This window comes from Podarcis pityusensis (genome assembly GCF_964106645.2).
Source record: "Podarcis pityusensis genome assembly, chromosome: 3".
Classification (NCBI taxonomy): domain Eukaryota; kingdom Metazoa; phylum Chordata; class Lepidosauria; order Squamata; family Lacertidae; genus Podarcis; species Podarcis pityusensis.
The window spans coordinates 119151793-119174364 of record NC_138026.1 but is presented as its reverse complement, the minus strand read 5'-3'; the positions used below and the strand labels follow the sequence as shown (position 1 = coordinate 119174364).

The window sequence follows — 22572 nt, the reverse complement described above, 5'->3', positions numbered from 1 at the left end:
ATGTTTGGAATTGTGGGGGCCCACAAATTCGGAGGGCCCTTGAAGCATGCTCTTAAATACTACATGGAATGCAGCGATGAACAGGGAAAAGGGTCTGACTTGATGAGAAGGGCTAAAAACACTACTAAGTTGGAGTTATCACGAGCAAGTGACTACAGCCACAAATACGAATAAAAGCCGCGGAAGGGCCATGGAAGTGACCTGAGGGCCTCGGACATAAGGTCACCGGGTTAGATTGAGGAATAAGGACTGACAAATCTCGGAACCAGGAGGAAGGGACGTTGGATAAAGATTGGACTTGTTTATATGCTTTTTTCTCTTTTTTTTTTTTAACTAATAGAATGTTTTATAAAGTTGATGAATGATAGAATGATAGAAAAATGTTGGAAGAAATTACCTGGCTTTAGTAAAGATGCATAAAGAATTATGAAAGAACATTATGAACACAAGAAGTTGGTAAAGTTAAGACTTAAATTTTAAACTTTAAGGTTTATTTTATTATAGAAAGACAGGATTAAATTAGTTGAGAATTCCTTTTATGTTTTATTTTTTTTGAAATATGGAAAGGAAAGGATTTGCTGGGATAATTAATAACTAGAATACAAAGGAAGGGAGGAGGAGGAGGTCTAAGAAAGAAGGTAATGACAGTTAAGGATCTGAAAAAAATGAATTTATTCTGTTTTCTTTTATTTTTCTTCTGTATCTTCTATTTTCTCATATTTTTATTTTTATTTTTTGTATTTTTTTGTGTGTAAGTTTTGTATTTTCTACTTTTTGGTTTTGTGTAAGCTTTGTATTTTTTGAAATTTCAATAAACATCATTTAAAAAAAAAAAAAAGACAAGACAGAAGTATCGTTTTGGGGGGACAGGAGGTGGGTGGGTGTGGAGGACTCCCTGGTCCCAAATGGGGTAACTGTGCCCCTGAAGGACCAGGTATGCAGCCTGGGAGTCATTCTGGACTCACAGCTGTCCATGGAGGCGCAGGTCAATTCTGTGTCCAGGGCAGGTGTTTACCAGCTCCATCTGGTACGCAGGATGAGACCCTACCTGCCCACAGACTGTGTCGCCAGAGTGGTGCCTGCTCTAGTTATCTCCCACTTGGACTACTGCAATGCGCTCTACATGGGGCTACCTTTGAAGGTGACCCAGAAACTACAACTAATCCAGAATGTGGCAGCTAGACTGGTGACTGGGAGCGGTCACTGAGACCACATAACACCGGTCTTGAAAGACCTACATTGGCTCCCAGTACGTTTCTGAGCACAATTCAAAGTGTTGGCGTTGACCTTGAAAGCCCTAAATGGCCCAGTATCCCTGAAGGAGCGTCTCCACCCCCATTGTTCAGCCTGGACACTGAGGTCCAGCTCTGAGGGCCTTCTGGCAGTTCCCTCACTGCGAGAAGCCAAGTTACAGGCAACCAGGCAGAGGGCCTTCTCGGTAGTGGTGCCCACCCTGTGGAACGCCCTCCCACCAGATGTCAAAAAAGAACAACAACTACCAAACTTTTAGAAGACATCTGAAGGCAGCCCTGTTTAGGGAAGCTTTTAATGTTTGATGTATTACTGTATTTAATATTTGGTTGGAAGCCGCTCTGAGTGGCTGGGGAAGCCGAGCCAGATGGGCGGGGTATAAATAATAAATTATCATTATTATTGCACAGCTGTTTGTTGCAGCAGCCCTGGCTACAAGCTCCGCAGGCGAATGGTGGCACTGGGGCTGGCCAGGGGGTGCTTGCCCGGCACCTGTGGGGCAGTGTGAGGAGGCATCTCACTTTGGGGTGGAAAAGATCAGACACCAGGGGCGGCAGCTGAATTTGCCCAGGGGAGAGGAGGCTGAGGGAACACTCCACCAGGGAGGGTGTTTGAAAAAGGGCGAGGGGCTGCCGGCTCTGCAGGTAAGGGGTGACATAACTAGGCTCCTGAGCCCCCCAGGGGTGCCGCAGAAAGAATGCAGCTGGTCAAGGGAGCCGTGAACCCAAAAAGGTTGAAAACCTCTGCTATATGCAAAGAGGGACAAGGGTCCAAAATAAAAAAAAACCCTATTAACTTAAATCAAAGTCTCAGTTTAAATGGAAGAAATCCAATTTGGCCCAGAAAAACTTGGGACAGTACTAAAAGCCATCCGGGGAAATACAAAATACAAAACAAAAACCCAAAACTTAAAAGACAACATGCCTGTCTATAATAACGGTAAAGGACCCCTGGATGGTTAAGTCCAGTCAAAGTCAATTCAGGCCGAGGAAGCCAGCATTTGTCCACAGCTTTCTGGGTCATGTGGCCAGCATGACTAAACCACTTCTGGTGCAACAGGACATCATGATGAATGCCAGAGAGCATGGAAACGCTGTTTACCTTCCCGCCACAGTGGTACCTATTTATCTTCTTGAACCGGCGTGCTTTCCAACTGCTAGGTTGGGAGGAGCTGGGACAGAGCAGGGATTTAAACTGCCGACCTTCTGATTGGCAAGCCCAAGAGGCTCAGTGGTTTAGACCACAGCGCCACCTGCGTCCCTTTTACCTTATAATAGCAGCCTGATAAAAAGCCGAGGGTCACAATCCGACAAAATACCCAAGAGGGCTTAAAGCCATTGAAGCAGGATTCAATCAAACTGGTATTCAGAAGCACTGCTGCCTCCGATTGTGGCTAGTAGCCATCAAACGTCTTCTCCTCCTCCATGAGTGGGTCTAATCCAATTTTAAAGCCATCGAGGCCTTGATGTTATTTTAGGGAAGAAAAGTACCTTATACAGAGGCAGGCCAGTGGGTCTCCCCTGACTGGCAGGAGTTTTAGCCAGGGAGTCTTCCCTAGCCTTTGTCAAGTATAATTGTTTAATTGACAATGAAATGGAGAACGCCTGTGTGTATTGCTGGAAAGGTTTAACACGGGGAAATTCCACAGAGGTATACTAAGAGCTTCCTGCTAGCTAACCTGTGTGTGTTTAACCTTAGATCACATGAGAGGCTATTGAATGGCAAACTGGCCACCTTGAAAGGCTGGTGCCGTTGGCTTTTTGTTCTCAGGCTCTGAGACTCTCCTGAAGGGAGTCAATACAGATCTAGGCAAATGGATGCTGAAGGAAGATAGAGATCTATGCTTTTAGGTCTGTCTGGAATTATTTTTTATTTCTAAGGCGATGAGCCCCTGCTGAACACCACAATATATTTATGGTGTAAATTTATCATTTACTGGGTGTGGGTTTTTTTTGTTCTGTTTTGAAGAAAGCTCTGCAAGTGAAGTTTTGCATCAAACAAATGGGCCTAGACTATTTTATTCCAAGAGGAGTCAGTTTATATGCATCCAATCATTTCAATGTTAATATCCACACCATAGATTGAATCCATCTATTGACGCCAGAGATTCTGCATGCAAAGCCTGCACTCTGCTACTGAGCTCTCTTTCTTCAAGCTTGGATCTAGGGAGGGGAGCCCAGGACTGATCCTAACTTCATGCAGAGATCCTGGACAAGGTCAGTGCCAAGGGGAAGGTTAGGGCCTTCATGGAATGTGGAGCTGGAAGGGACCCAAAGGGTCACTTAGGCCAATCCCTGTCACTGCCTTGACAACCACCATTTCTGGCTTGGCTGTCAGCAGCAGCTACATGGAATCAGCTGGCCATTTATTCCTGCATTGCAGGGGGTTGGCCTAGATGACCGCTGGTGTCCCTTCCAACTCTACCATTCTGTGATTCTATGTAAGGCCAGACCAAGCTTGTGGGCTACGCTGCCTCCGCCTTGCGCAGGCTTTTGGGTCACCAGGTGCTGGCGACGACTGCGCCTTTCGAGAAACGGGAGGCTGACTTTTCACAAAGCACACGCGAAGATGTTAAACTGGCCGAGAGGGAGCCAGGAAGCGGCAGGGCCACCTGTCGATGGGAGAGCCTTGTCAAAACACAAACCGCTGGCAAGGAAGCCACCCACTTAGCGAGCCAAGGAGAGCGGGCGATTCAATCTCATTATGCCTGTTCCGTTCCAAGACTGGGTGTCGTCTCCAGCCGACTTCCATAAGGTACAACTTGCATCTCTCAAAAGCACTTACTGTATTAATGAGGGAGGCAAAGGCACATCGTAAAAAATCTCAACTGCTAGTTTTATGCCAGGGAGAGGGAGAGAGGGAGTCAAGCAGTTACTTCTGTTCCGGGAATCTCGGAGCAATTTCCCACATGGGGTTATGAGTCAGATTATAAAGCAAGCAGAGGCAAAAGAACCCCAACCCAACCCAACCAGCAACAACACGGCCATCGCTGCCACATACACACACACACACACACACACACACCCCACGGCCACCTTACCAAGGTTACTGCAGAATTCTCCCACCATGCCGTCGGGATTTGCGGTGGGAATCTGGGTGAGGCCGGTCAGGATGAGGACATCGCTGTTTTTCAGGGAAGCTTGGTCCATGGGCTGAAAGGGAAGGTCCAAGAGGCAGAGCTCGTTTATTTATTTATTATTAGTCACACAATTCTAAACCAAAATAGACTCCAGGCATCTTGCAAAGAGGACAAAAGTGCAGAGTTAGAGGCATCGTGTTCCTCAATGCATGCAGAAGACGATGGAGCAGGTCAAATGGGTGTGTCTTGCCCAGCATACTTTTCTCACAGGGACCAACCAGATCCTTAATGGGACTAAAGGTAAAGGTAAAGGGATCCCTGACCATTAGGTCCAGTCGTGGCCGACTCTGGGGTTGCGGCGCTCTTCTCACTTTATTGGCCTAGGGAGCCGGCGTACAGCTTCCGGGTCATGTGGCCAGCATGACTAAGCCATTTCTGGCGAACCAGAGCAGCGCATGGAAACACCGTTTACCTTCCCACTGGAGTGGTACCTATTTATCTACTTGCACGCTGACGTGTTTTCGAACTGCTAGGTTGGCAGGAGCAGGGACCAAGCAACGGGAGCTCACCCCGTCGCAAGGATTCGAACCGCCGACCTTCTGATCAGCAAGTCCTAGGCTCTGTGGTTTAATCCACAGCGCCACCTGCGTCCCTCCTTAATGGGACTAGAGGAGTGCAATATCAGTCTCCTCTTCTATAATAATAATAATAATATAATAATAATAATTTACTATTTAAACCCCATCTCATTTGGCTGGGTTTCCCCAGCCACTCTGGACGACTCCCAACAGAATATTAATAACATGCTAAAACGTCAAACATTAAAAACTTCCCTAAACAGGGCTGCCTTCAGATGTCTTCTAAACGTCAGATAGTTGTTTATTTTCTTGACACCTGATGGGAGGGTGTTCCACAGGGCAGGTGCCACCACTGAGAAGGCCCTCTGCCTGGTTCCCTGTAACCTCGCAGGGAGGGAACCACCAGAAGGCCCTCGGGCACTAGACCTCAGTGTCCGGGCAGAACAATGGGGGTGGAGATGCTCCTTCAGGTATACTGGACCAAGGCCATTTAGGGCTTTCAAGGTCAACACCAACACTTTGAATTGTGCTTGGAAACGTACTGGGAGCCAATGTAGGTCTTTCAAGACCAGTGCTATATGGTCTCGGCAGCCGCTCCCAGTCACCAGTCTAGCTGCCGAATTCTGGATTAGTTGAAGTTTCCGGGTCACCTTCAAAGGGAGCACCATGTAGAGCGCATTGCAGTAGTCCAAGTGGGAGATAACTAGAGCATGCACCACTTCCAGCGACTGGTATACAAAGGCAGCATTTGGAGGCTGAACACAGCCCCTGAGACCAGGGATCTTCTTTAAAAGTTATCTACGTTGGGGCCCATCACTGCAGGCTGGTGTGAACAGATTCCACTGCTTGGCCGTGGATTCACAGGAATAATGTTAAGACGAACCTAGCTGGGTCAAGCCAAAGGCCCATCTAGTCCAGAGTCCTGTTCTATCAGCAACAGCAAGAAACTCCAGTGGGTGCAGAATGCCGCGGCCAGGCTCCTTACGGGGTCCTCGCTGTGGGATCACATTCACCCGGTGCTATACCAGCTGCACTGGCTCCCGGTGTAGTACAGGATGAGGTTTAAGGTGCTGGTTTTAACCTATAAAGCCCTATACGGCCTAGGACCCTCAAACCTATGGGACCGCCTCTCCTGGTATGTCCCACGGAGGACCTTACAGTCTTCAAACAAAAACATCCAGGAGGTCCCAGGCCACAGGGAGGTTAGGCTGGCCTCAGCCACAGCCAGGGCTTTTTCGGCTGTGGCCCCAATCCGGTAGAACGCTCTGTCACAAGAGACTAGGGCCCTGCAGGACTTGACATCTTCCCACTGGGCCTGCAAGACGGAGCTGTTCCACCAGGCCTTTGGCCAAGGCACAGTCTGACCCCCTCCTTCTGTAATCCTCATAGAACTTTAGCCCAATGGTTGCCATTAATTTGATTTTGAATTGATTTTAGAATGAATTGATTTTAGAATGTATTTCAAGTAATTGATTGTGATTTTATGTAAATTGTGTTATTTTTACTGTTGTTAGCCGCTCTGAGCCCGGCATTGGCTGGGGAGGGCGGGATATAAATAAAATTATTATTATTATTATTAGCAGCACATGGTCCTTGACAAGCCTGCAGGCAGCGGGTTGGGCTAGATGACCCCGCGGTTCCCTTCCAACTCTACAATTCTATGAGTCTCAGCCATCACAGTTCACCAAATGCCAGGGGGAAAGTCTTGGCCAGGTGTAAGGCGGGTCTTCACTGGGGAGAGTGCTCCATATCTGGGGGGCTACATTGAAAAAGACCGTCTCTTGTGCTAAATCCGCTCCAGAAAAATAATCAATTGCACGCTCAAAGGCACAACCTGTTTGTTTAATTTTGGCCCCTTCCTTCCCTCCCCTTTTTATGAAGATTACCCGCTCTGAGATACCACAGCTAATTCTCCCCTGGTCTCCTCACTAGCCCAAACAGGACTAATTTAGCCAGCTGGCCCTGGTGATCATCTAATGTTTATTGGATGGATTTCCCCCTAAATTGATTTTTTAATTCTGAATTTATTGTAATCCACGTTTTATACTGTATTTTATGCTGTTTTTTTGTTGCATCAATTAAGTGTTTTAAATTAAGTGTTTTAAATTTGTTGTTAGCTGCCCTGAGCCCGGTTTTCTGAACCAGGAAGGGCGGGGTATAAATAAAAATTTATTATTATTTTTATTATTACTGTCCTTCATCTGAGGGTCACAGGGTGGTTTATAGTATAAAAACGCAAAAATAATACCACAGCCACTCAACAGCACAGGGGCAGAAAAATAAAGACTCTTGGCTCAGGAAAGAAAGCCTCAGGAAAGAAAGCCTGACTTTGACAGCTGCAGGGAGGTTGAAGGGAAAGCCGATCAGAAGTTTGGCCCAAAGTCTTTCAAAGTTATCCTCTGTGCAGCAGCCCCAGTGAATCAATGCCAAACGGAAGATGAAATTATGACTATTGAATACCGGCATAATCATTACATATATTTTCCACGGGCAGGTTCAATATTACTTTTACTGTCTTATTGGCATTTTCGGATGACAGGCATTTCATTTGTCTGTGTTGGTTTTTTTTTTGAAAGCTCGCTCAGAGGTCTCTCTCTCTCTCTCCGCTACCAGCTACACTGGTTCTCTAGTCTTCCTTAGAAACACAAGAGTTGTAGGGTTGGAAGGGCACCCCCATGGTCATCTAGTCCAACCCCGTGACACAGGAACCGCAGCTGAAAAATCCCCTTGCGCTAGGCTTCTTCCCGCAGCAGAACATGGAAACTTCAGCCTAGAAGGCTTTTCAAAATGAGAACCAGACACATTTACGGTGATGGAGACGTCTGGATTGTGTCCTTCGACTCTGATATTGCCTTTTCCTTGTCTGGGTGGAGACTAGACTCTGTTTTTGCATTTCTATCCCCCCGTTTTTTCCTCCACGGAGTTCAAAGTGGCTTGCTCCCTCATTTACCGTATTTTTCGCTCTATAAGACGCACCAGACCATAAGACGCACCTAGTTTTTGGAGGAGGAAAACAAGAAAAAAACTATTCTGAATCTCAGAAGCCAGAATATCAAGAGGGATCGCTGCGCAGCGAAAGCAGCGATCCCTCTTGCTGTTCTGGCTTCTGGGATAGCTGCGCAGTCTGCATTCGCACCATAAGACGCACACACATTTCCCCTTACTTTTTAGGAGGGAAAAAGTGAGTCTTATAGAGCAAAAAATATGGTAATTCCCTGTGAGGTAGGCCAGCACAACTGTCCCTAAGGTCAGCCAGCGAGATTTGTAGCCAAGCGGGGAATTCAAACCCTGGTCTCCCGGGTCCTAGTCCGGGACTCTAACCACTATTCAACTGCTGTCTCTCTTATAGACACTGGCCAGCTCTAGAAAGGCAAAACCTACCCCCCCCCCCACTGCTGGTACAGATGCACGCAGGTGGAGAACACTCTATGAAAAAGAGAAGGAAAGGGGCAGAATCGGTTTGGTTGCCCCAACCGCTTTGCCAAATCACACCTTTTGCCCTAAAAGAAATAAACCCAAGGGCAAAAACTGGGCACGACTCCTTTCCCTGGTCTGCCGCTGGCGGGGATTGTAGCTCAGAGCTCTGCCTGCCGAATCCATCAGCCCTCCAAAGATGTAGCTGTCTTTCGGGGGGGGGGGGCGTGGAGGGAAATTATGGATCTTGTGAGAATTAATTTACTGGAAATTACATCTATAGCACTTTGAAGAGTTTGCCCTTAGACAAGCGGGGTGGACGAGTTGGCAGCCAGTTAAGCCATCATCCCTTCGAGAAAAAAGATAATTCAAGGGGCGATATAGATGTAGCCTGGAAGCTGCCTTCAGATATTGCGGAGTTGAAATATGTGGCATTTGAATAATAAATAAAAAGGGGGAGAGAAGGGAAGCGGGCGCAGAGAATCTGTGGGGCTTTCATAGGTGCCTAAACTGGGAAGGCAATCGCATTAATAATATCTGGCCTGTTATTAATATGCAACAGGTTGTTTTTCTTAATGAAAAAGCAGGACCCGTAACCTCTTTTTTGACATTTTGCAATGGGCTCAGGTCACATCAAAAGGATTACATTAAAAGGTTTTAAAAGGACTCCTTGAGAAGGTGGTGGACTCTCCTTCCTTGCAGAAGTTGGAAGGCCATGTCTCAGGGATGCTTTAGCTGTGATTCCTGCATGGCTGGGGGTTAGACTAGATGACTCTGGGGTCCCGTACAACTCTACAATTCCACATTTCTATGATTCAGTAACATTATAATGATACAAGGCTGGATCCCAGGAACTAAAGCAGAATTTCCCTCACAGAGCAGGCCTGTGATTCCTGCATTGTAAGGGGTTGGACTAAGATCATGGCCACTGATCCCATCACCTCCTGGCAAATAGAAGGGGAAGAAAGGGAGGCAGTGAGAGATTTTACTTTCTTGGGCTCCATGATCACTGCAGATGGTGACAGCAGCCACGAAATTAAAAGACACCTGCTTCTTGGGAGAAAAGCAATGACAAACCTAGACAGCATCTTAAAAAGCAGAGACATCACCTTGCCAACAAAGGTCTGTATAGTAAAAGCTATGGTTTTCCCAGTAGTGATGTATGGAGGTGAGAGCTGGACCAGAAAGAAGGCTGATCGCTGAAGAATGGATGCTTTTGAATTATGGCGCTGGAGGAGACTCTTGAGAGTCCCATGGACTGCAAGAAGATCAAACCTCTCCATTCTGAAGGAAATCAGCCCTGAGTGCTCACTGGAAGGACAGATCCTGAAGCTGAGGCTCCAATACCTCATGAGAAGAGAAGACTCCCTGGAAAAGACCCTGATGTTGGGAAAGATGGAGGGCACAAGGAGAAGGGGACGACAGAGGACGAGATGGTGGGACAGTGTTCTCGAAGCTATGAATATGAGTTTGACCAAACTGCGGGAGGCAGTGGAAGACAGGAGTGCCTGGCGTGATCTGCTCCATGGGGTCACAAAGAGTCGGAAACGACTAAACGACCAAACAACAACAAAGGGGTTGGACTGGATGACCTTATGGGTTCCCTCCAGCTGTACAACTCTACGACTCTAGGAGTTTCTTGCCCCTGCCTCTTCTGCTGCAGGACCTCCTGATGGATGTGGGAAAGACAACGTGTGCTGCTTTCTTGAAGAGGGAGAGGGAAGGTGGTGCCTGCTTTGCAAAGTGCTGCGCCTGCCTCTGCTTGTAGAAGACGCCCGGTGCCGGATTTACATATAAGCTAAACAAGTTATAGCTTACTCTCTTGGGGACCCCCCAAAAAAATTTAAAGAAAAAAACCTGGATGTACATTTCCAAAATATAAGATAAAAAAATAAAACCTACATACAGCAACAGTGTTTTGTGTTGTGTAGGCTCCTATGATGTAGGTTATGGGTAGGCAAACTAAGGTCTGGGTGCTGGATCTGGCCCAATTGCCTTCTAAATCTGGACCGCGGATGGTCCAGGAATCAGCATGCTTTTACATGAGTAGAATGCGTGCTTTTATATAAAATGCATCTCTGGGTTGTTTGTGGGGCATGGGAATTCATTCATTCCCCCCCCCCCAATATAGTCCGGCCCATAGCTGTCAACTTTTCCCTTTTCTTGCGAGGAATCCTATTCGGAATAAGGGAATTTCCCTTTAAAAAAGGGAAAAGTTGACAGCTATGGTCCGGCCCCTCCACAAGGTCTGAGGGACAGTGGACCGGCCCCCTGCTGAAAATGTTTGCTGACCCCTGATGTAAGTCGCACGAGATGGAGGAGCTGTGGAGTTGCGCATGCGCTGTAGATTAACTGTATTGAGGAAGGAGAATGTCACACCTTAAGGAAGGCGAAACCTCAGAGTTCTGGGAGGGCGTCGTACCTGCGGGTGCGTCGTGAGGAGTGAGGATCCCGAGACGTAGGAAACCTTCTCGTAATGCGACTGGATGATCCAGTTGGAGCTGCCAAGCGCATAACCGGAACTGAGAGGGGAGACCTGGACTGCACCAAAAAGCTCCTGTTGGAGAGAAGAAAAACAACACAAGGAAGAATTCCAGAAAGTATTTCCCGGCATATGATTTTATTTTATGCATATTTTCTTTCCTTTTCTTTTTCATGGTAAATCTTTATCGGTTTAAAATACAGGCACGAATGATCATTTACAACAAAGGTAAGTATAAAGGTATTGAATAAGGGCGAAAAAATTCCAGACATAAGAATAAGAAAAAAGAAGATAAAAAGATAAAAAAAGAAAAGAAAAAGAACCAAAAATTTATACAGAATCATATCCATCAAATAAAATTTTTTTGCATAAAACTTCCAATCATCCTTATTATACTGTTTATATAATCATAATTTTATTGCACAGCTTTACATTATTTCCTTTTTCATGTATTCCACTAAAGTATTTGTTTCGCTCATTTTTGTTTACAGGTATCATTCCAGTTCTGCTAGGATGGTATTGTTTGTACAATATAATCTTATATATTCCTTAAATAGTTTCCATTCTCCATTTATTTTCTGATTTAAAGCTCCTCTGACTTTTAACGCATATTTTCAGATCTGTTACCTGCCCTTCGCCATCAGGTCACAGGGCAGGTGACCACCTTACCACGCCTCCCACATCCCACAAAAAGCAGGATACGACCACAGATACTCACTATTTTCTGGGAATACCCCACCAGCTGGATCTTACTGAGGGCCGAGTTCACTTCCTGCATATTGTAGCACCTTCTCCACATGGCGACTTCGACCGCGTCTTTCAGAGGGGTGGGAAGCAGCCTGGAGACAGAGAAAGACTGGATCAGGCTCAGCGATGCGCCAAGACCCTGGGCACACCTAGGTCCACCAAGACCCCTAGATCCTTTTCACATGTACTGGCAGTAAGCCAGGTGTTCCCCATCCTATACTTGTGCATCTGGTTCTTCCTGCCTAAGTGCAGAGCCTAACTCTGTTCCGGCGACATTTGGTGACAGACTATGTATATATCGAACTTTTGAATTATTCTACTGGTGAAGATTTAGAGACTTTGGTTGCAATTTCTGATCATTTGTATTAGTCTATACAGTAGTACAAGGGTGGCGCTGTGGGTTAAACCACAGAGCCTAGGACTTGCTGATCAGAAGGTCGGCGGTTCGAATCCCCGCGACGGGGTGAGCTCCTGTTGCTCAGTTCCTGCTCCTGCCAACCTAGCAGTTCAAAAGCACATCAAAGTGCAAGTAGATCAATAGGTACCGCTCCGGCGGGAAGGTAAACGGCGTTTCCGTGCCCTACTCTGGTTCGCCAGAAGTGGCTTAGTCATGCTGGCCACATGATCCGGAAGCACGGCTCCCTCGGCCAATAAAGCGAGATGAGTGTCCCCTTTACCCAGTGGTACCTCGGATTAAGAACTTAATTCATTCCAGAGGTCCGTTCTTATCCTGAAACTGTTCTTAACCTGAAGCACCACTTTGGCGAATGGGGCCTCCCGCTACCGCTGGAGCACGATTTCTGTTCTCATCCTGAATCAAAGTTCTTAACCCGAGGTACTATTTCTGGGTTAGCGGAATCTGTAACCTGAAGCGTCTGTAACCTGAGGTACCACTGTAAATAGTGTTTAGTGCCATTGTTATTGGCCATCGTGTTGTGTTATTTTGTTCAGCTAAGTACAGAGCCTGACGTTTGTCCCTATTGAAATTCATTTTCTTTGCTTGTGCCCAGTTCTCCAAGTCGTTAAGGTCATTTTGGATTCTGATTCTGCCTTCTGCGGCATTAGCTACCCCTCCCAGTTTGGTGTCATCTGCAAATCGGATGAGTATCCTCTCAATTCCTTCATTCAAGTCATTTATAAAGACGTTGAACAACAATGGACCCAGGACAGAACCCTGTGGCACCCAGCTTGTTACGAGGAACCATTAATGAGTACTCTTTGAATTCTGTCAGTCAACCACAAATCCACCTAACAGTCACCTCGTTCAACCCACATTTTACCAGCTTCCTCGTGAGAATATCAAGGGGGACTTTGTCAAAAGCCTTACTGAAATCAAGATACACTATGTCCACAGCATTCCCCTGATCCACCAAGTTTGTAATTCCATCAAAAGAAAGAAAGAAAGAAATCAGATTTGTCTGGCGTGCCTTATTTTTGAGAAACTCATGCTGAGTTTTAGAAATCACAACTCCTTCCTGCAGGAGGGAGTTCCGTAGTTTAATGAAGAGAAAGCAATTTGCAATATGCATATCCACTGCCAATGCCAGAAAGGTGCTGGAAGATTCAGAAAACAAGCAGATTGTGGGCTGTGCGAGTAATTACTCAGAAGGCGAAAGGAAGGGGAGGAAACTGTTTTTTCAAACAGAAACTTTGACACAAGTATTAAAACCTTTTATTCCTTGGAAAAGCCGCCATTGTTGCAGACTTCCCCCCTTTCTCCGCAAAGGAAGCTGGAGAACGACATCCGAGAATGGCAGCGTCAAGGCACATAAAAAGGATGGCCGTCTCTTTTGCCATAAATCTCTTACAGTACGAGGAGCCCAGGCAGGAAGGCAGTGAGAGCTGCCAGCGAGGGGAAGAAGAATTGGGTTCTTACTTTGTATATTAAACAGATGCTAAATCAAAAGCTCATTCCAACCCATTTCCAATGATTTGTGAAAACCAGTCAACTTCTGTCGATCCATTTGTTTGAAAGGAGCTGATTTACTGGGGAATCGGTTGGGCCACTGACCTCCTCCTCCATAATTTTTAGGAGACTGAAGGAAGTGTTGAGGATTGCTCCTGCCAATGTCTCCATGTTCACCTAGCGCAGAAAACATGTAATTTCTACAGATGCCAACAGAAGAGAGCCAGTGGGAGGGGGGTAGAGTGTCAAATTGGACCTGGGAGAGACCTGGGTTCAAATCCTTGCTCAGCCACGAAGTTCACTGGGTGACCTTGGGCCACTGCCTCTCAGCCTAACCTACCTCGCAGGGTTGTTGTGGGAGATTAAATGAGGGAGGGGGAGAATCATACACTGGTGCCTCGCAAGATGAAAAGAATCCGTTCCGCGAGTCTCTTCGTCTTGCGGGTTTCTTCGTCTTGCGAAGCAAGCCCATTAGCGGCTTAGCGGATCAGCTGATAAGCGGCTTAGCGATCAGCTGTTAAGCGGCTTAGCCGATCAGCTGATAAGCGGTTTAGCGGCTTGGGAAAAAGGGGGGGGGAGGAAAAAAACCCCACAGGAACTCGCAATACATTTTCGTCTTGCGAAGCAAGCACATAGGAAATTCGTTTTGCGAAGCACCTCCAAAACGGAAAACCCTTTCGTCTAGCGGGTTTTCCGTCTTGCGAGGCATTCGTCTTGCGGGGCACCACTGTACTGAGCTCCTTGGAGGACAAGGTGGAATATGAATGTAAAAATAATAAAATAACGTGTCCTCTTTGGATGGAATGCCATAGGAAACCCAACAGCCAGCCTGTTTTCTCCAAGTTATTGCAAATTTCTAAGACACACTTTCATTAAAATAAGAGAGATCTCCATAAAACCATGGGTAGGCAAACTAAGACCCGGGGGCCGGATCTGGCCCAATCGCCTTCTAAATCTGGCCCGCGAACGGTCCGGGAATCAGCGTGTTTTTACATGAGTAGAATTATGTGCTTTTATTTAAAATGCGTCTCTGGGTTATTTGTGGGGCCTGCCTGGTGTTTTTACATGAGTAGAATGTGTGCTTTTATTTAAAATGCATCTCTGGGTTATTTGTGGGGCATAGGAATTCGTTCATTATTTTTTCCCCAAAATATAGTCCAGCCCCCCACATGGTCTGAGGGACAGTGGACCGGCCCCCTGCTGAAAAAGTTTGCTGACCCCTGCATAAAACCATGCTTAGAAACATTGATAAAGGGAGGGCACCCCCTCTGTCGTCCTCCCCGCAGAAGCACCCCAATTCCATGGCACTCATCCAGAAGGTGCCACTGTTTGAGGTGGAGGAATGAAAGGGGAAATACGATGTCAGCCACCCCAGTGCCACAACTCAGTGCGGTTCAGAGTTGCCAGCCATTAGGTTGCAGACGGTAATGGGGTAAAAACCATCAGCTGCCCTGATGCACTAAGTATATTCCTTGCAGAGCTTTCCGTTTAAAAGGCGCCAGCGTTTCCTACAATAAAGGGAGCGGCTCAGTTGCACACAACCCAATCGGGGCTGGAAGTTTCTGAGCTGCAAAGTGATATAAACACAGGGAACGCTCCAGGCTGCTGTGAAAAGAGGGGAAGAGGCACCACCGACAAGCTGAACGAGGCTCACGGGTGACTCAAAATAAAAGCAGATCGGCTTAACATTGCGCTCACTTGGGGGTGTCCCCTGTTTTCAAAAGCCGCTATCTCACCAACCCTAGGAAAGAGGCACCGATTTGGGCCCAGCCAGCCAGACTCGGGGCTGACATCGAGGACCCGACCTGACAGCGCCAAGCGCAGATGCTCAAAATCTTCATGGACTCACAGATTCGCTGGCCATGCTCTGTTTCAAAGGCACTGGTGCCATGCGCTGGGGAGAGTCCCATTGTGCTCAGGTCCTCCCAGGCCTCTAAGAGCTATCTGTTCATCAGTATTCAAAAGCTTGGGTCCACTCTGCTGTTTTGTTGTGATATTTTTTCCATTATTGTATTATTATTATTTTTAATATACAGTGGTACCTCTGGTTGCAAACGGGATCCGTTCCGGAGGCCCGTTCGCAACGTGAAAAGCCTGCAACCTGAAGCGCCATATCTGTGCAGGTGTGCAGCATGATTTGGTGCTTGTGCGCATGCGCGAAGCGCAATTTAGCGCTACTGAGCATGCGCGAGCAGCAAAACCCGGAAGTAACCCTTTCCGGTACTTCCGGGTTGCCGCAGGACGCAACCCTGTTCAGGGAAGTTTTTAATGTGTGATATTTTAGTGTATTTTTGGTTTCTATGGAAGCCGCCCAGAGTGGCTGGGGAAACCCAGCCAGATGGGCGGGGTACAAATAATAAATTATTATTATTATTATAACCTGAAAAAACGTAACATGAAGCAGACGTAACATAAGGTATGACTGTATATTTAATCCGCATGCCACCCTATAGCCGTAGATCTCTGGACGGTTCACAACAGAAAATGATATAAACACACACACACAAAATACGTAATAAAAATAACAACAAAGGCAACCCAGCAATCCCCACCCGCTTCCACAGCACATTTAAGAGGGCATCGGCTGTCAATCAGCCAAATTATTATTATTAATAATAATTTTGCTATTTATGTGCTGTCCATACGACTGAGTTGCCCCAGCCACTTTGGGCGGCTCCCAACAAAATGTTTAAAAACACAGTAAAATGTCAACCTGGTTGAAGAAGAATAGCTTCACCTGGCACCTAAAGGTGTATAATGAAGGTGCCAGGCGAGCCCCCCTGGGGCGAGCACCCCACAGATGGGGAGCCACTGCAGAAAAGGCCCCGTTCTCGTGTTGCCACCCTCTGGGCCTCACATGGAGCAGGCAAACGAAGAAGGACCGTAGGGGATGATTGCAGGGTCTGGGTAGGTTCATATGGAGAGAGGTGGTCCCTGAGGTATTGTTGATTTTGTTGTTCTAAGTCAGTGGTTCCCAAAGTTGGTGGTTCTCCCCCTCCCCCGCCTAGAGGGGGGGATTACCTGGGGGGGGGCATCCTAAGAGGCAAGGGGGCAGCAGGAGGGTGTAACTGACTTCCAAACTTTGGAAAGCTGGCATCATTGGGCTGAGTCCATCAATTCTGCTGAATTAGTTAATTAAACTGAATGGTTCCAATTGGATTTTGAATAAATATGCAATGAATCCTCCCTGTTTCGAATTTTATTGTGCTATTATCTTCCTTAGTGGGCCGTGCAAACCACTGTGTTTTTATGCTGTGAACAGCCCCGAGATCTACGGATGAAGAGCGGTATAAAAAGTAAAATAATTATTCGTACTAATAATAATAATGCTTTTTATAGGGTAGCCGATCAGAAGGTCGGCGGTTCGAATCCCTGCGACGGGGTGAGCTCCCGTTGCTCGGTCAATGCTCCTGCCAACCTAGCAGTTCAAAAGCACGAAGTACAAGTACATAAATAGGTACCGCTCTGGTGGGAAGGTAAACGGCATTTCCGTACGCTGCTCTGGTTCGCCGGAAGCGGCTTAGTCATGCTGGCCTCATGACCCGGAAGTTGTACGCCGGCTCCCTCGGCCAATAAAGCGAGATGAGCGCCGCAACCCCAGAGTCGGCCATGACTGGACCTAACGGACAGGGGTCCCTTTACCTTTAGAGGGGCACTGGGGATGAGATTATGGAACCAATGGGGCAAATGGCCCCCAAAATGTTTGGAAAATGCTGTTCTGACTGACACAAGCAGCTCTGAGGATAGGGCAGCTGAGCAGCAGGGCGAGAAACCAAACCGTAGGGGGAGTGCCCCCCCCAGACACACACACCCGTTCCCAAGGGAGGTGCCCTGCGGAGGGGGGCGTGTCCATCCTTACCTTTGCACTTCCTTATTCTTCCACATGGAGGCAGACTGAGCCTTGGGCACCCGCTCAATGAAGTTGACCAGCTCCTCCATCAGAAGCCTGCAGAGAGGAGCAACTGTTAGAATTCCTGCTCTGGTCTGATGCTAGAGAGAGAGGGAGCCGTGCTGCAGTGCTCCATGTGTGTTTATATGTAAATAATAATAATAATTTATTATTTATACTCCGCCCATCTGGCTGGGTTTCCCCAGCCACCCTGGGCGGCTTCCAACAAAACACTAAAATACAATAACCTATTAAACATTAAAAGCTTCCCTAAACAGGGCTGCCTTCAGATGTCTTCTAAAAGTTTGGTAGTTATTTTACTCTTTGACGTCTGGTGGGAGGGCGTTCCACAGGGCGGGCGCCACCACCGAGAAGGCCCTCTGCCTGGTTCCCTGTAGCTTGGCTTCTCACAGTGAGGGAACCGCCAGAAGGCCCTCGGTGCTGGACCTCAGTGTCTGGGCAGAACGATGGGGGTGGAGATGAGTCAGGGGCCCGAGCTTGCCCTGGCTCCAGATGTGGGGATTCCCTTCTTGCCTTCAGCTGGGCCATCACTTCCAGCTGCTCCACTACTGGTTGGGTCAGGGGAGGCTGAGGCGGCCCCTGGGTCTAGTAACCCACCAATGTCTCCCGAGCTGCAGAGAGTGAGGTCTGAGAGAAGGTGAGACCTGAGTACTCGCAGGAAGAGTGCTCGCCTTCAGGCGAGACAGGGAGGTGAGTCACCGGGGGATCAGGACTGGCCGTTACCCTGACAAAGATAAAAGGCTGCTGGACCCCGTCCCAGGTTGTGGGAGCAATGTTGCTGTTGGCCAGAACCTGCCTGTGATCCTGTGCCTGACCTTGCCTGGTTTCTTGCCTCGTGTCCTGCCTTGGCCCTGTCAGACTGACTCCTCCCAGAACCCTTGGATTCGGGACTGGACCTGGACCACGTTGCTCGGGTTATCCCCGCGCCCAGCACACCCAGGGTTCCTTCCAATTCTACGATCCTGTGATTCTGCATTTAGCAACTTGCAAAATAAAGGAGTGTGTCCCTGGCATGTGACGAAGAGTAGAAGAGTTTGGATTTGATATCCCGCTTTATCACTACCTGAAGGAGTCTCAAAGCGGCTAACAATCTCCTTTCCCTTCCTCCCCCACAACAAACACTCTGTGGGGTGAGTGGGGCTGAGAGACTTCAGAGAAGTGGGACTAGCCCAAGGTCACCCAGCAGCTGCATGCGGAGGAGCAGGGAAGCGAACCTGGTTCACCAGATTACGAGACTACCACTCTTAACCACTACACCACACTGTGCTGCCCACCACGGAAGCAGCGGCAGAGGTTTTCTGTGAGCGCAACACCGTCTAGCACCATTTAATCGCTCTGCCCAGGCCTGCCAAACAGAGGAGCCCAAACTGACTCACGACATTCGGGAAGAAGTCAAGCATGCAGTGCACACACTTTAAGCTGCGAAGAAGAACTTCCTTGGCTCGCTCTCAGCTGCATCTTAAAAGCCTCTCACATTAGAGAGGCAAGGCTCCTCTTCCCTGTGTCGTCCTCTACATCCTTCCCCGAAGGCGAGGAGATAAAACGAGGCTTCCCCCCCCCCTCACCTGCCAATTTGAACCGTCGGCTCGGTGGCATAGACAGTTCCGGTGAACCCAGTGTGCTCCGTAATGTAGGGCAAGGCCATCATGCAGTGGTAGTTTGAGATCAGGATGACGTCCACCGTCGACAGGTCAATCAGCTCCATCTGAAAACAGAGAGCTTAAGTGTGGTCTCCTAGGTGTGTGACATTATACTGGGTTCATAAGGAAAGGGTTAACTAATTGTAAAATGACTAATCAATGGGAGCCCAAGGGACAGAATTAACTGTGTATAAGGTTTAAGCACGGAGGTTTTGGGGAGAGTTAGAGTTCGGGCGGTTGAGAAGACAGTCTGGAGTTAGACGAGACAGAGAAGAGAAGTCTGTGGATTGGGCTAGTCTGGTGTGAGAGAGGGAGAGAATTGGTTAAGAGGAGTCAGTCAAACAGTTGAGATAATCAGTCAGAAGGTATAGGCCAGTAAAGAAACTAAAGTTAAGATACCGACAGGAATATTATCTGAGAAACCATAAACTTGTTAATGTTTGTAAAATAAACTTGTTTTTTTGTGTGTTCACTTTTAACAACTGTCTAGACTCAGTGTTTTACCCAAGAGTTAGGGATGCGCTGTGGGTTAAACCACAGAGCCTAGGACTTAATGATCAGAAGGTCGGCGGTTCGAATCCCTGCGACGGGGTGAGCTCCCGTTGCTCAGTCCCTGCTCCTGCCCACCTAGCAGTTTGAAAGCACGTCAAAGTGCAAGTAGATAAATAGGTACCACTGCGATGGGAAGGTCAACGGCGTTTCCGTGTGCTGCTCTGGTTCGCCAGAAGCGACTTAGTCATGCTGGCCACATGACCCGGAAGCTGTACGCAGGCTCCCTTGGCCAATAATGCGAGATGAGCGCCGCAACCCCAGAGTCGGTCACGACTGGGCCTAATGGTCAGGGGTCCTTTACCTTTTAACGGGTTGGTGGCAGCAGGGAAGCAAGCACAGTGGTAGCACAGGGATCAATAGACCGTTAAACGTCCGGGGACCCTGTGTGATCGCCACAGTAAGGCACTGTTGGGAAACGCAGCCTCCTAAAAAAGTCTTCTCCCTCCCTCAGAATGGAAGAGGAGGCTATTGAGCCCAGCACCCTGCTCCTGCTGTGGCCAACCGGGTTGCCTGTGGGAAACCTGCAAGGAGGATTCGAACCCAAGAGCAACTCTCGCCCTCCTGTGGTTTGCAGCAACTGGTACCCAGAAGCGCTGCTGCTACTACGAAGGCAGAGCCTTGCCATCCAAGCTGGTGGCCATCGATAGCCCTCTCCTCCTCCATGAATTGGTCCAATCCTCTTTTAAAGCCATCCGGGTTGGTGGCCATTACTGCCTCTTGTGGCAAGGAGTTCCACAGTTTAACTATGGCACTGCGTGAAGAAATGCTTCCTTCTACCTGTCCTGAACCTTCCAACATTCAGCATCATCGGATTTCCCGGTGTTAGGATTCGAACCCTGGTCTCCCAGGTCTTAGTCCAGTACTCTGACCACCACACTGCTCAGGGTGTAGTGAGGGCCCAGCAGTGCTCTGCTTCTGACATGACTTTTCCCTTTTCTCCAGATTTCCTCAGGCTACATCTCACTCTCGTTTCTGCTCCTTTGGCCCTATTGAGTGGTTTCCCTCCTTCTTGGGCCTGTTTGACCCTGGGGTCCACCCAGGGGCCCATTGCAAGTAGATTGTGAGACCCTTACTCTCCGGGTTGTGGGTTCGAGTCCCACGTGGGGCAAAATATTCCTGCATTTCAAAGGCTTGGGCTAGGTGACCCTTCCAACTTGACAATTCTGTGATTCTATCCAAGGGGCCAAGATTTCTGAGATGAAAAGCTGAGAGGAGGCAACTTTTAGAAGGGGAGGTGGGAAGCAGCTGGAAGGCAAGGCCTGAGGCCTCAAGGATGGCCTAGAATCTCAAATATAAATTTGACTTGTAACAGCCTGGTTATAATTGTCACTTTTGGGGCTGGAACTAAACCTGTCCTCTCCAGACTGTTCTCCAGGCAGAGGAATAGGTAGGTAGGGTCAGCCAAGGTCGGAGGAGGAGACAAAATGATTTTTTGCATCCCCGTAACAGGAACTGTAATTGGAAATATTTACTGGTAAGGCTATAACCCCCGATTATGTTGGTCTGGAAAACTTACCAGAAACTTAAACCTCTAACTCAGTTATTATGGAGCAGCTAATGGGATTCAATACTCGTCAAGTGGAAAAATTATCTTCCCATCGATTCGAAGGTAACAGCCGAGAAATGGGTCAACGTGGCTGCTCAAAAAACAGCGGCTCAAAAAGTGCCATGGCGGCTAACTTAAGACCTGATGGTTCTTTTGCTTTTTTAGGGGAGGTTGGGGCAGGGGGAGAGGCATTCAGTCCACAAAGAAAATGGAAAACTGGGTGGGAGGTGGAATGAAATAAGAGCATCTGTCGAAACCCACAACCCAGAGACTGGGCAATGGAATCAGAGAATTGCAGAGCTGTGATGGTTCATCTAGTCCATGGGTAGGCAAACTAAGGCCCGTGGGCCGGATCCAGCCCAATCGTCTTCTAAATCCGGCCTGCAGACGGTCCGGGAATCAGCGTGTTTTTACATGAGTAGAATGTGTGCTTTTATTTTAAACGCATCTCTGGGTTATTTGTGGGGCCTGCCTGGTGTTTTTACATGAGCAGAATGTGAGCTTTTATTTAAAATGCACCTCTGGGTTATTTGTGGGGCCTGCCTGGTGCTTTTACAGGAGTAGAATGTGTGCTTTTATTTAAAATGCATCTCTGGGTTATTTGTGGGGCCTACAGCAAGACACTGGGAGCTCTCCCAGGACCTTAAAAGCACCCTGGGTCTTGCTGGGTGGGACATTGCCTGGCTCCCCCTGGCAGCCTCAAGCTCCTGCAGAACGCACCACAGAGGAGGGCATGGCATGGCTCATTGACTGGAAGAGCGAACAGGTCCACTCCAAACGGCAACATTTTGTTGCAGCATCCCACTTGCATTCCCTGGGCTCTCTGTCCTTCCCCTGTCCTGCCAGGAAGTTCATTTTGGCTGGAGAGGAATTCAGGGACTTTCTGCATGCAGGAGAACTACCTCTGAGATCGCGGGGCTGACAAGATGAGCCTTTGGGTCTCTTCCAGCTGTACAATTCAGAGTCAGGGAGGCCAGGCCACCAACAGAGGTGGGCTTGAAAAGAGGATTAGGCAGATTCACAGAGGATAAGGCCCTCCACGGCTGCTAAGCCTGATGGATGAGTTTTCCCTCTCCTGTCGGAGACAGGGAGAGAGCTGCTATGTGGGCTCCCAATAGGGGCATCTCGTTTAGTACCTGATTTACGTATAAACTAAACCAGCTATAGCTTAGGGCCCCACTCTCTTGGGGGACCCCACAAAATTTAAAGGAAAAAAACTGGATGTACATTTCCAAAATATAAGATAAAAAGCAAATAAAATAAAACCTACATACGGCAACAGTGTTTTGTATGTGCAAATGGCTTTAGATACCCATTTGGTCCATAAATTGCCATATAGCACATATTCAACACAAAAAAAACAGTGACAATTTGTTGTTGGCAAAGGACAACTGGAGATATAAAGGGCCCCATTACCTTCAGGAGCTTAGGGCCTCATCAAACCTAAATCCGCCCTGATTTCGCTGC

The 22572-nt window shown here is 47.9% G+C and overlaps 1 protein-coding gene across 1 annotated transcript in view; it reads right to left on the bottom strand.

Annotated features, from left to right (window-relative positions):
• The window catches only part of INTS9 (integrator complex subunit 9), a 68745-nt gene that overhangs the window by 28319 nt on the left and 17854 nt on the right, over positions 1-22572 (bottom strand). Inside the window, exons 5-9 of the mRNA XM_081001000.1 lie at positions 18933-19072; positions 17317-17403; positions 11523-11643; positions 10745-10879; positions 4292-4403 (exon numbers count right to left, since the gene is read on the bottom strand). Coding sequence (XP_080857126.1) covers positions 4292-4403; positions 10745-10879; positions 11523-11643; positions 17317-17403; positions 18933-19072 — 595 coding nt within the window. The remainder of the gene's footprint in view (positions 1-4291; positions 4404-10744; positions 10880-11522; positions 11644-17316; positions 17404-18932; positions 19073-22572) is intronic.